A 14,572-nucleotide genomic window follows, 5' to 3' on the forward strand; every position below is an offset into this window, starting at 1 on the left:
CAATTCATTTGATTCACAAAAACAACGTCATTAAGCAATATCTCAGACAATAAACAAAAACTCATCAGAGACATGAGGCTTATAGTTTTGTACGTCAAACGAGAGTAACGTCTACTAGAGATTCATCAGTTACACTCGAATAAAATGCCAAATATAGTACGAAATTGATGTGCACCGATGACACAACATTACGAATGGTTTTGCGAAATACAGCAAACCTTATCGATTCATTGGGTGGCAAACTTGACTTTTCCGAACAATTATTTTTTTCTAATACACTACACTCTGCATGTTCCAAATATACGGACTTTATTAGCAAAAACTTATCTAAGGACTTTGAATAGATTTGTCTTGTTTGTAAATTAACCGATTGTGACCTACTAGTAGTATTCTTAATTGGGAGATTGTACTTAGTGTGAATTTGCATAGCGGATCATGCAATTTTGTAGTTCATACAGTTTCCGAAAGAGGAATTGGAAATATTTGTGTACCACAACATTAAATGATGTTGGATTTCTTTAACATTTCAACGTTATGATCAGGGATAATATTGTTCCATTTAAATAAACAATAAGCATACGTAATGCAGTTTCGAAACCTTGTATTTACTGTAAACCAACTAATGTTCGCGAGCGATTTATTTATTGCGACTTTCGCGAGTAAAAAATAAAACAAACATATTCGTCGCGAAATTTTAAAAATTTGATCTATACTTATCTAACTACATAATGTGAAATTGAAAATCGGAAAATTAATTCGCCGCGAATTGGGCTGGAAAGGGCTGAACGCGAAATAAAGTATTCGCAAAAATAAGTTTGTTTACAGTCAATCGGTATGCTGCACTTACCCATTGGTGTTGTAAGTTCCTGAATAACTTCCAATTTGACTAGTTGATTAGGCGGTGGTGCATTGTGTAAACGAGTTATAATACCATCTACTAACTCCGAGGAGTTGAGAGGGAAAATAGCCACGTGGTCACCGGGACTGTAGTTCATATCGGCTGAGTTTCCCTCTAAATCAATGTTTGCAAGATAAGTTTGTCGTCTATATATAAAAGAAAATGAACTTAATCTGCTTCTAGTTACGAACTATAGAAAATGTCGAACAAAATACAGCAAGCCTAAATGATGTCAAAAATGATGTCGACATATCCGATATTTAATCATTCTCAGGAGGATCTAATCATTGTCAATTATCATCAGGCCTGTCTTACATAGAACAGTATGTAAATATTTGTCCCTGTTCAGATGAATAGTTGTTGTTGACAAAAATGTATGAACATTTAAAAACATATATGACAAATTCAAACAAAAAAGAAAACATTTGTTGATAGAGGAGACAGCATCATCACTGTTTGTTTGTTTATGTTATCAAGGATACTTTTCTAGTAAGATAAATGTAGCGAAAGTCAAAACTTCTAAGCAATGCAGCAAGTGATTCTTATATTGCTCCTGTTTTGGAGTTATAGCGGTTTCCTCAGTGTCTGTTTATAGCCTCTTTTTCTTCCTTGCCTCTCTTGTTATTTGAACATCGGTAAACTACTGACGCCTTAAATTATGATTTCCATATTGTCACGTGTTGAAAAAACATCGTAATAAAAGAAATCGTCATAGTAATAATACAATTCAGTCCCTTGTCTTAACCAATAAACCAATAAACTACTTACTCTGATTTTGGATCTTGTAGTTGAATACGGTTTGACAAACTGCATGATAACACATTTTTACTGTGCATTTTACTTAATGCTGGAAAAGATTAATAGAGATTATTGTTCTGGTGTAATTGCTATGATTTGTCTACATGTGAGCAAGTTGTTTACAGGTTTAATCCACCATTTTCTACATTTGAAAATGCCTGTACCAAGTCAGGAATATGACAGTTCTTGTCCATTCGTTTTTGATGCGTTTTGTTATTTGATTTTGCCATGTGATTATGGACTTTCCAAATTGATCTTCCTCTAAGTTCAGTATTTTTGTGATTTTACTTTTTACAAGTTGCTATTTGTCTCTGACGGAAATTTGAAGCATTGGCAGATAGACAAAATCTCAATATTTTTATATTGAACTGCTCCCCAAAACATATGTTTTCTATATAAATATCAAACTGTAGATCTGCGTGACTGCATTTGTTTGTTTTTAAAATCACCATGATATAGAAAAATAAACACTCTTAACCTTACTTCATTCTGTCTGACGCTGATATTCACAAAACGAAGCATCGCACGATTAATATAGCGTACGTGCTACTTTTGTTTTTCGTATCTCGAAGAAAATATTTGAATTCATACATAGTATCTTAAATTTGGGATAAATTGTTTATTGGCTTAATTGCATGTGCTAAATGACGTACGGTTAACATTTCTTTTTTAACACATATACAATTTTCTAAATAAAATAAATTGTACTAAAATACGATACCTTCACACAACGATAATGGTGTTTCGTTTGTTGATGGTGTTAATCTAAACTTTTCTGGTGACCATGTGAAGTCTGTCTTGGACAGGGCACCAGTTGCTTCCTGTATACTATTTTCATCCCCAACACAGAAAGTGTCACAAGCAGCCTTTAAAATTAATAATAATCTTTTTTATGAAGTTTTGAGAAATACAAACACAATAAAGTTACACCGTTATAGATAGTTCTAGGAGTTGAAAACAAAAATAATCAATACAGGACCAAGAGGAACTGAAAAACATATAAAGGCAACAGCAATATACAGATGTTCAAAAGTCATAAATCGATTGGGGGAAAACACTTTCATAAAACATGTTGATGGAGAAACTGATAATGTTTTTGTTAGCATTACTACAAGTGTTTAACCCCTTTGAATTGGTGAATTTTGATCTTATTTAAAACAACGATACAGTAGCAAATATATCAAAGTTGAGGAAAGATCGTCATACAATTACAACATAAATAGCAAACATATTATTACTGTTACTAGTTGTTTACAACATTCCAGCAGTCAAAACTTTTGATTCATTCTTTTCATCAAGGCAGCTTAATTCTTATTTTTTGCCGTTTTAACATATCTGAATGTCGGTCTCATTGTTATAATACCAATGATATAATAAGTTACCTTAAAAACGAGTTTTGCCCACTGTCGGAATGTTTCTTCCTGGCCACATAGTTCATCTCCCTCTCCCATTTTATATATTCTTTCGCTGCCAAGTGCATTCATCATATTATCGATGTAGTGAGCAAAGGCACAGAAGTTAGGGTATGCACGAGAACCCAATCCAAACACTGAGAATCGAACGTTGCTGAGAGGACCCACTTCTTCTAGTATTTTGTCTTCTACTTGTTGATTATCTTCTGATTCACTTTTTGTGCTCATTCTGAAGTACTGAGTCGATAATCCTTCGCCACTGAAAACAAGACAAGCAAGTGGTCGGTCAAGCCGTGAAATAATTTCATAGGAAAATGCCTGTACCAATTCAAGAATATGACAGTTGCCAGTGTTATTCATTCATTTCATGTGTTTGAGCTTTTGATTATGCCATTTGATATGGGAACTTTCTGTTTTTAAAATTTCCTCTATATTCCATATTTTTGTTATTTCACTTTTTTCAAGGGTCTATGATTCAATTGCAAATGTATCATTTTCTTTTTATTGCATTAAAAACTTTTAAAGCTGAGAAAAGTACAGAGCGTTTGTTTTCTTACCAAGACTTTAACTTTAATATGGTTCTCTAATTTTTGAGTTCGATGTTTTTCCATGATTAATTATACTAATACACTGTTATTATTTATAGAACTTTATAACATATTCATATTTGGTGTGTTAACATTCAAAACACATTACTCACTTTTTTGTACTCTTAACATCGTTCAAGTCATGAAGGTTCTTAGCAAATGCCTACAAAAATAAACATTCCGTTTACAGCATGAATCGTTTACATGAATAAGATTAAAATTGAGAATGAAAATGGGGAATATGTAGGAGGTAACAACTACATATACTTCAAATCTTATAAAATACCATTCATTATATTATTACTATCGTGATAGATCAGTTACTAGAGTATATTCTGTATGCGGGCAGATGAGAAATTGTTTTGTTATAATACTACACATATTAATTCTGTAACACTGTTACATTTCTCATAAAAAAAATATTCATTTGTAAGATAACGTAAGACAAAACATAAGCAAAAAATGGCTCTTGGATTGTTACATTATAATCTCCTTAATTTATGTTTTAAATGTGACCAATTTGAGAAAATTCCATGAAAATGTCTTCCAGAGATAGATTGTGATTGGTTTCTTGGTATCTTTCATACCATATAGCGGGTTATTTTCGCGGGTGTAAAATTTTGAGATTATCATTGAATGAGGTATTTGAAATATTTTGTCGGTTATTATTTTGTCGGATTCAAAATTTTATTAATACATTTGCATGTACACTTTTAAATTGGCAGAATTTATTTGGCGATTTTGTTCCATTCGAGAAAATAAACAAAAATTTACACCCCGCGAAAATAACCCGCTATACGGTATTTTTTTAGCCGTGTAAGGGTTCGAAAATAAGACGTTGCACATTGTAATACAATGATAAACGTGGTATTTGGCACAACGTTTTGGAATTTTGGATCCGAAATGCTCTTCAATTTGTACTAGTTTGGCTTTATAAATATTTTGATATGAGCGTCACTGATGAGTCTTATGTAGACGAAACGCGCGTCTGGCGTACTAAATTATAATCCTGGTACCTTTGATAACTAATTATATATTTTTCAAAGTTTAAAGCAATAATATGCTTAATATGATGATTATGTACCTCTCCGTTTTCAGGTGGATCACCATTTCCGAATGTGCTGGTAATAAATAGAACTAAAGCTTCGTGTTCTAGATGTATAGCGTCATACTCCGCCATATCAACTACCTAAATAGAAGGTTTGTTAATTATACTTTTCATACTATAATGCATTCTAGTAAATATTTTGAAGACAAAAAAAACACAATTGTTAACAAGCGTACAACAAACCAAAAAATAAATATTCGCCCACTGCCGTGATGTTATTTTTATTTTCGTGTGAAAACAACTTAATTAGAAATGTTCAGATATATTTGGAAACGGAAAGAAAGTTTAAGGACTTAATATTTACAATGCTAATGCTGAAATATGGATACATTAAACGATAACATTGATTGAACGTGAGATTTTGTCAGTTTGGATGAATAAAGGTAACAGTAGTACACGGCTCTTCAAAAGTCATAGATCGATTCTCCTAGTTCTCATGCTGTTAGGCTACCGGACTGGTAGAATCCTCGGGGACAGATTACCCACCCGCTGAGATTCCGATCCGGTGGTGATTTAAAAAGGCAACATTAGGTTACTGCTTTTCAAAATTCATAAATCGATTCTACTAGTTTGCATGCTGTTGTATGAATTTCCCTTCTTTATTTTTACGTTGGAGTTTGGTAAAAAAAACATAATATTTTAATTCTTTTTTATGAAACAATGCAAAACTATGCACTTTGAAAAAATTGTTATAACCAAATGTATTTATTTATCATTAATATTTTATGTTTTATTTAACATCTCACTAATAATTTGTTAGCGTTATTGAATGAAAGTGTTCCTTACCTTTGCATCAAACGCATGCTTAAATATTTCACAAAGTGTCTTTGCAAATCTCTCTGATTTCCCCGTCTCTGTTGCATACAAAATTGTGCATTTCACACGATTAGACAATGCTTTTACCATCAGTTTAGCACTAAACTTAACAGCTCTAAAAATATAGAAAAGATAAAAGATTTCGTATGGTAAATAATTCCTTTCACAAATATATGGTCATGCTATGCAAAAAAAAGAAAGTTGGAATGTCAAAAGATAAAATTTGTTTGAAGATGAATTCCAAAAAGGCTAATTTGGAAAAGGGAAATAGAAATCTTGTTTGGTTGAATGTTATGCGACTTTGATACAAGTGAAAGGTTAAGCAAGCTATAAAACCAGGTTTAATCCACCATTGTCTACATAAGAAAATTCCCGTTCCAATTCAGGCATATGATAGTTGTTATAAGTTATCAAAGGTACCGGGATTATAATTTAGTACGCCAGACGCGCGTTTCGTCTACATAAGACTTATCAGAGACGCTCATATCAAAATATTTATAAAGCTAAACAAGTACAATTATTCATTCGTACGATGTGTTTTAGCTTTGATTTTGCCATTTGATTACGGACTTTCGTTTTGAATTTTCCTCTGATTTCGATATTTTTGTTATTTTACTTTTAGCATCTTTCGTTTCAACCAAATCAAGTGTTGATTCTTTACATAAAATTCTTCTTCCATTATTTCACTAAAAGCATTAAAATCTAGATAACAATTATTTACCAAAACATACTCCTTGACAGATAAGACAAATGTGTAATTGCACAATGATGCTAGTACTAACAGATTAGGAAAATATATGTATATAACTGAATAAGTAAGATTTTTTTTTAAATCATGCATTTGATGTATTTCTTTTTACAAACCTAGCCAATTCCTTAAATCCAAACTTTCTTCGTCTCTTTTCTACAGTTTTCCCCTTTTCTCTATCTTTTTTCCATACATAGGTTCTAAAAACTTCATCCTGATTTACAATTTGATACAAAAATATGTTAGAAGCAGTAAATAATATGAGTGTTACTTCGGTAAATGGTTTTAAAAAAAACACCAATATTACAAACCAATGAAAACGAAGAAAAATATAAACCTTTATTAAGGTCAAAGCAATTGTCCATTAGAAAATACACGAAACTTCATTTATCTTGTTTATATTTCTTATCAATTATAAGACTCTCTAAACTTCAAGTTTTACACATAGTATATTCAGTTTCGGTACTTATACATTTTCGCATTTCAAATGTTTGGCTTTGAACGTTCCTGATGAATGTAAATCCAGAAAAGCGCTTTGGACGCAAAAAATTATTAAACGCGTTGTTTTCAATTTGTTATTGATACACTGGAATATTTTCGTTTGTGTTTGCCATTTATTGAAAAAAACACAATACACAGGTATTCTTTTCAAAAAATTACCTGATATTCATAAGACGGTTTCAGTTTATACAGCAACATTTCTTGATGGAAAACCGGAGTGATGCTGCTACTGAGAGGAGGTACAACCCAAACCCAATCAGCAGGACAGCCACCTCTCTGTTTCATTTCATTCTCCATAAACTTCATGAAGGACTCTGAAGCCGCGTGGTGGTCCATTATTGTAGCTCCTGCAACCTGAAAGTCATTTAAAGTAAGTGTTATCTTTACATAGATAAGGCTTAAACGGCTATACTCAGTGACTCCGTTTATCTCAATGTATCCGATGGAGGTATTGAAGAGGTGGGATTGTGACGAATGCATTTACTCAAGAACGAAAGGCCGCGTAAAATTCAAGACAAGATATGATGCGAATTGAAAGCTTGGTATTCACGAAGAGTAAATTTATTTTCAATAATTCAGTATTAAATCCTATAATTTTCTTATGACCTGTGTGTGATCGACATGTTGAATCAAACAATATTTTAACAGAGGACAATGTTACCTAAACAAGTCCTCATAACTTTATATATTATATAAATATCATAATCAATATACTAGTGAATCCAAAATTATTAACTTAAAAAAAGTTATTATATTTGGCGAAAAACCTATATAATACAGTTAAACAATTGTTACGTTCTTTATTTAAAGTATCTTTATCTTAATATTTTGGACAAAAATAATAAATATTATCTTTTCTATTCATAATGGTAAGATAAATATTGTATGTTTTGATACCTGATAACTATGAAGGACTGCAATATTTGTTTCCACACAAACTCTGTCACGCCATAACGAAGAATTCTTCCTCGTGTCAAGTCCTAATTTTTCTGCAATTTTCTGTAAAGTACAGTTATAATCTGGTCAATACTAGGCTGACATTTTGGCAATAAATTGGATCGATCCTGGCTTGTACAAGATTTTCAAATTAAATAAATGAATAGGTTGGAGTGGTCATCAATGGGAACGTATTGCAAAGTCAAATCAATAAAGGGATGTCTTGTGTCACGTAAAGAATCTTCTCAATAAAGAAAACATCAAAGTCAGATTTGAAGTTAGTATTTTTTAGAAAGAGTTCGGCGCCGTCTGTTGTTGCGGCGTTTAATTGTATTCGCTTACAAAAATCCTTGCTTATCTGTAATAATAATTTTGCAAAATGTTCAAAATATTTAATTGTTTATTTCTTGACACATGCTTTAAGAACTAACCACTTCGATAGCCACTTTTTTGGCTGGATGAATAATTATGTTGTTGAGTCACATCTGCACAAATCATGGAATTCATATTCAATGAGAACTTGATAATGCCGCTTTGATTCGCTTATCGCCACCTTTGTACTCGCGTTTTATTATTTTTTTACATGAAGTGTGTTCTTTAGAAAGTACGGTACTTGGACGATTTTTATGAATTAGTTTTCAATGAACTTTATTCTGATCATTGTATCAAGGATTTATATTTACTAATCCTTGATGTTATGTCTTCGGGAAAATTCTTAGTTTAAACTTTATAAAAGTAAAATAACAAAACATAACCTAACTTCAATGAAAATACAAGTATGAATGCTGATTTACCTCTATTAGATTATATCTCTGTGCATCTAGAAAGTCTCTAGAAGCTATTTCAGTGCCCATATACCATCCATTAAAAGGACAAGCTGTAAATTCCAGTCCACCACAGTCAAACAACATAGCAGACACGGCTGGTAAGGCAAACCATTTCAGTCCTAACTCAGAAAAACTCGGAAATCTGACAAAAAATATTTCGATCAAATTGATTCAATATCCTAAATAATATACAGTAAAACCTACTAAAATATGTCACTTCTATTTACTCTTCTTGTCCTGCCATAATCATGCCTGAGCGTTTTGTAACCTTAATTCAAGGGTAACTTTTCTATGTTCTAGAAAATTAACTTTATTCACAGCTTTCACTGTTATAATCTAATGTTGGGTTGCAACTCAATTTTGACATAAATCATACTTGTATACGACATATGTCTGATATAGGATAGGACGTTGCTGCTCGTATGAACATTATGATGTCAAAAAACATAATATTGTATGAAACTATTCAGTGTATTTTTATATTCTATGTATGACATTGTGCCTCTCTTTTTTCCATATCTTTACTCCGGTCAATATTGTTGCATGGTATGCATTTATTCAAGACAAACTTTTTAACATATTTTGATAACAAGGATGATTATGCGCACTTAATAAGTACATTAACATAAACTATCCATTTATAATTCTTACATACATGTATAAAAGCGAAGACTTGGTATGATTGTCAATAAATCAACTATTCACCGAAAACCAAAGACATGATATGAACAAATACAAATTAATCTTTGTACGTTTAGTCACATTTACATTTATCAAAAATTATTTATCAAACAACATCTACTTGTGCAGAACGAAGAAAATGTTATGATTCAAATAAATTACTTTGGATGCTTTATTGGAACTTCAAAAATTAACTCCGCTGGAATCTCAAACATTTCTGGGTCCATTCCATTGGCTTGTAGAATTAGCGGCAAGACATCGAACATACCAAATTTAGGCTTCCAACCCATCTTTATTACAACCTACGGTTAAAAATAAGAGTGATATAAAGTCCATATATTCATTAACAATAAAACATTATCAAACCAGTATGTTCGACAGGAATATCCTCCCCCCCCCCCCCCCAAAATAAAAATATAATAACCCCAACCTATTTGGTAGATAAAAACAAATCACACATGCAAAATACAGACTTTAACTTTATAATTGAATTTCTATGTAACATGTGAATTTCTATTTATATATACGGTCTGTCTTGTAACACACACTAGGAATTTTTTGCAACGCTTACTGTTCACTGCAAGGTTTTATTACTGTAAGGTAATAAAACGGTAATAAAAAACCTTGCAGAACGTCGTGCATGGCTCACTTTAAACAACACTGCACGAAACGTCGTACAACGTTCACTTGTTATAACACTATGCAGAACGATGTGTAACGCTCTTTGATAAGACAACCTTGCGGAACATTTTGTAACGCTCATTTGTCACAACATCGTACGGAATATCAGATAATAATCACTGATAACAACACTGTGCGAAATAATGTGTAACGCTCATTGGTAACAACACCGTACAGAACGTCGTGTAATGCTCACTGATATTAACATCATACGTTATGTCGGGTAATGCTTCTGGTAACATCCCCTTGAGGAACGTTGTAGAACGTCGGATAATGTTCATGTGTAACAACATCGTGAGGAACGTAACGATCACTGGTAACAACAAGGTGCAGAACGTAGTTTAACACTTATTGGTAATAATACCGTAAGGAATGTCGAGTAACGCTCACATGTAACAACACTGTCAGGAACATCATAGGAATGAGAAGTAAACAAACAAATTTAGCAATGTGTTCAGCTAAACATATTTGACGCATTTTAAAAGATATGAAGATACATACATCTGTCCGACTAAAAAACCTTGCTGAGAATATCAAGCGATGCAGCAGCGCAAAAAACGATTATGTTTTATAACACTTACATTAGTAAAATCTATAGATGCTGGATCACCAATAACCGATCCGTCCGGCTGTTTGTAGCCAGCATACATAATAAGCTGTGTGTTCCAAACCCTGAAGTCATGCTTAGAATCAGTTCGAGGTGGAAAAACAGTAATTGCTGATCTGAAGAAAAAAAAATATTTCTAGATAAGTTTATATTTTATTTATTGAATGATATTGTAATGATAATCAGTAATTATTTACACGTAAAAAGTAGAGCTGGAGAGAAAATATCAAGTGGCAGTCAAAAAAAGGGAGAATATATCGAGGGACAGTCGAAACCCATCGAATTTCATTTTGAATAAAGAAACAATGCGAAGATTTGTCCATCTTCTAAACGACATTGTTACGACATTTTTTTTATATTTTAGAACCCTTTTACGGCATATCCTTTCTTATATTTTTGTTGACCGTAAATCGTTTATCATTTCTAGTCGGGAAATTCATTCAATTTTTATTTAATCCGTGAAGTGATGATCGTAATGTGCAATATTAGGCAAAAGCAGTACCAACCCTTTAAAATCAAAACAAAAAGGAACTAGCAAGGGAGATTTTTCTGCCCTAATCGTCAAACCCGCTATGTTTCTCATGGCAAGTAAAACAACAATAAATAAAGGCAACAGTAGTCAACCGGTGTTCAAAAGTCGTTAATCGACTGAGAGAAAAGCTACCCTTTAAATATGCGCTACATGAATGTTTATACACAGAAATTGAAAAGATTCATATTTGCGATTAATGCAAAATCAATCAAATATTTCTCAATTTTAACCATGAAACGCTAGAAGTTATAAAAAGCATAACTAGAGTCATCACTGTGCGTGGTCATATTTTTATCTTAAGGGTTATAATTAAAATGTTAACTGGGAATTAATACCTGATATTCCCTTTGTTTGTTGCATACTTTATGTGGTTGCATATAGCCTCGAACATTCCTCGTGCAGTCGTTATATGTCTGGCATCAAACACCTGAATTTACATTTGAAATACATTTATGCTGATTAAAAATTCGAAACAGCTACAGTCTTTTTATAATCACAGTTTAATATAATGAGATGTATTGAAATATATTGAAAAATGAAAATATAGTTAACAAGTTTGACTCTTAGGTTGGTTTATCGACTGTGTTATAAAACCTTTAGACGTTTATTTCTTTCTTATGCGATCAGCAGTTCTATTGTTAGATTTCTACATCCCCAAGGATACTTATATTGAAAGATCCAATGTATGCTAGAATCGTTTATATTTATGCGTTGGAGTGAAATGCATATTTGAAAAATATGGATCTGTCAACTAGCTAATAAGAATGGCTGTAATTTTAATAACAAATTGAATGTAAATCATACCAGACATGAGGTTTTCATTTTTAAAACATAAGAACTTATATTCAGAGTTCAACTACGCTGCAAAAGACTTGGAACTCGATTGTTTGTGTTTTACCTATCATATATAGTTCGTTTATAAAAAAGATATGTGAAAAATGTAAAAGCATGGCATTTAGTTAAACGGGTATAAATTGGTTTTTTTTTCGGGTGGTGACATGACATTTTTCAAACGGGTATACACCAGTTATTTTCAGGAGATATAATTACGTTTTATAATCTGGTACAAACCTGTTTTTTTCCTGGGTGACATTACAATTTTATAGACGGGTAGGATATAAATCTGGACTTGTATTCAAGGGATGACATTACAATAATTAAACTGACATGAACAGGTTTCTACAGTGGACGATATTACATTTTTTAAACGGGTATAAACTGGTTTATTTTTCAAGGGATGACATTACGTTTTCCAATAGGTATACAACTTTTTTTTGGCTATTAACCAGTTACGTCAAGCACAATGTAACACTTAAGTATTAAGAAATAATTGATGCAAGCTTTAAAGTATATTTCGATTTTAAATAGGAAAATTAAAGTAATTTCTATGTCTGATAAGTATAAGTGTAAAAGCGTTTGTGTAGGCTCTTCCATGCAACACATTACAGTCATAATAAATGAGAATTAGTAACATCATGTGCACCATTTAAGAGGTTGAAAGCGTTTTAAAGTTAGGAAAATATATTAAGTGCAATATAATTTGATAAAAGTCATTATTCTGAAGAAGTCAATATACGAGCAATCAAATTAAATTGGATTTAGAGCATGGGTTTGTTCACAAGCGAAAGCAGCACCTCATATTAAAATTCTTTTTTAAATCTAGAAAATGCATAATGATAAACCTAAGATTGTAAATGAGTTGGTTATCTCTCCTCGGTAATTTTACCTGCAGCTTGGACCACTGTATTCTACCTATACACCTTGCTGCATTTCTCCATGCTAGTTTAGCTCCATACGTCAGCTCACTCGTCGTCAGCTCGTATTTCCCAGTCTTCTCAATTGAGCTGTAAACTTCACTCAACCTTGTTTGATGAGCAGGGGTGTTTTGCCTGAAGAAAGCAATATATTAAAAATTCAAAAACTGATACCGAATATGCATGAAATATTTTCCACTGGACGTGAAGCAAATGACAATCGATCAACTAATCTTGTTGAATCAAGTATTGATCGAAATCCCTGAAGTTCAAAATTCCATTTTGAATACAGAAACAATGCGAAGATTTGTCCATCTTCTACACGACATTTTTACGACATTTTTTTTATATTTTAGAACCCTTTTACGGCATATCCTTTTTTATATTTTTGTTGACCGTAAATCGTTTATCATTTCTAGTCGGGAAATTCATTCAATTTTTATTTAATCCGTGAAGTGATGATCGCTATCATGAACTTTCAGTCCCAAAACGACAAGATAAAATCGTTTGTATAATTAGAATGAATAGAAGTATACTTTTCAATTCTTCTATTTGTAATTGTTCATCTGTGGATAACATTACTGTTTTAATCAACAGCGGTCATTAGCATGATAGTATATTGTGTCATGATTTATTATTTATACACTTTAATTATTTTAAAGCTATTTCTGCTATACATGACTAGTTGCGTATTGCATCTATAATTTTGGAGAGACTGGCAAAGACAATCCTTTTAAAAAGATATTTTCCATTTTGACATTTTCTGCTTCCAAGTTGTTAATTCTTAAAGTTCCAAATTGATATTTCTCTGTTTCAAGTTGAAATTTGTCATTTTTCTAATTGACGTTTTCAACTTCCGAGTTGACATTTCGCACACTCGACTTGTTACATTTTTACTTCCGACTTGACGTTTTTTACTTCCAAACTAGGTAAAAAAAGAACAGCTGTTTTAATGTATTCTATGGAGAGAGAAAAACATACGCAATGCTACATTTTATGTTAGTTCATTAATATGTTATATTAAAATTTTGTCTTTGGCAATTCACAATTTTGAATTGCCAAAGACAAAATTTTAATATAACAAATATTTGAAATTATACAAAAAAAGATGGTGATACTTGACTACAAATTACCACTTATATACATACCTTTTGATGCTTGTAAAATATTGATCAAAGAAGTCCTTTGCATGAACCAACATCTCCTCTTTTGGTCTAACTGTTCCTTGTGCTCTACCAGGCACACTGGTACCCATGAGTGACCCCAAACATCTATTGTGAGCGCAGGGAACATTCTAAAAGATAAAAACTTTGACTAATCGTTTTGTTTATGGACAATAAAAGAGCGAATACACTCAGATGTTGTTTTCATTAAACTACGGCAAACATTACCGGCAGATTTGATAAAACATTTTACCAACAATATGCGAAAATGCAATCTCTGGACAGCGGAAGTACGAAACTTAAAAACACAAAAACATTTAGTCGCGTTTACTTCTTTTAAGGTGAAACCGAAGTCTAGAGATTTCAAAAGTCAAATCCGGATAATAGACTAACAGCAATAGAAAACGAAAAGCTAAGATAAAACAAAGAAATAGAAGGAAAAAAGGAAGTAAAAAGGAAAACTATGACAGGTTCCTTTGTTAGTTTTAGATGTAATGTACGTTAATTACTTGCCCATGGATTT

At 32.1% G+C, this 14,572-nt stretch overlaps 1 protein-coding gene across 15 annotated transcripts in view; it reads right to left on the reverse strand.

The window, feature by feature from the left end:
- Positions 1-14,572, reverse strand: part of LOC139528479 (nitric oxide synthase, salivary gland-like) — a 123,963-nt gene that overhangs the window by 12,854 nt on the left and 96,537 nt on the right. For all 15 annotated transcript variants that reach the window (XM_071324477.1, XM_071324474.1, XM_071324484.1 and 12 more), the window contains 16 exons: positions 14,035-14,180; positions 12,859-13,021; positions 11,468-11,559; positions 10,575-10,716; positions 9,475-9,614; positions 8,599-8,773; positions 7,766-7,867; positions 7,028-7,222; positions 6,484-6,581; positions 5,590-5,734; positions 4,780-4,884; positions 3,809-3,858; positions 3,079-3,367; positions 2,418-2,562; positions 1,667-1,745; positions 848-1,044 (listed from right to left, as the gene is read on the reverse strand). In XM_071324477.1, the coding sequence (XP_071180578.1) occupies positions 848-1,044; positions 1,667-1,745; positions 2,418-2,562; positions 3,079-3,367; positions 3,809-3,858; positions 4,780-4,884; positions 5,590-5,734; positions 6,484-6,581; positions 7,028-7,222; positions 7,766-7,867; positions 8,599-8,773; positions 9,475-9,614; positions 10,575-10,716; positions 11,468-11,559; positions 12,859-13,021; positions 14,035-14,180 (2,263 nt within the window). The remainder of the gene's footprint in view (positions 1-847; positions 1,045-1,666; positions 1,746-2,417; positions 2,563-3,078; positions 3,368-3,808; positions 3,859-4,779; positions 4,885-5,589; positions 5,735-6,483; positions 6,582-7,027; positions 7,223-7,765; positions 7,868-8,598; positions 8,774-9,474; positions 9,615-10,574; positions 10,717-11,467; positions 11,560-12,858; positions 13,022-14,034; positions 14,181-14,572) is intronic.

Source organism: Mytilus edulis, chromosome 6 (assembly GCF_963676685.1).
Source record: "Mytilus edulis chromosome 6, xbMytEdul2.2, whole genome shotgun sequence".
In the NCBI taxonomy this organism is placed as follows: domain Eukaryota; kingdom Metazoa; phylum Mollusca; class Bivalvia; order Mytilida; family Mytilidae; genus Mytilus; species Mytilus edulis.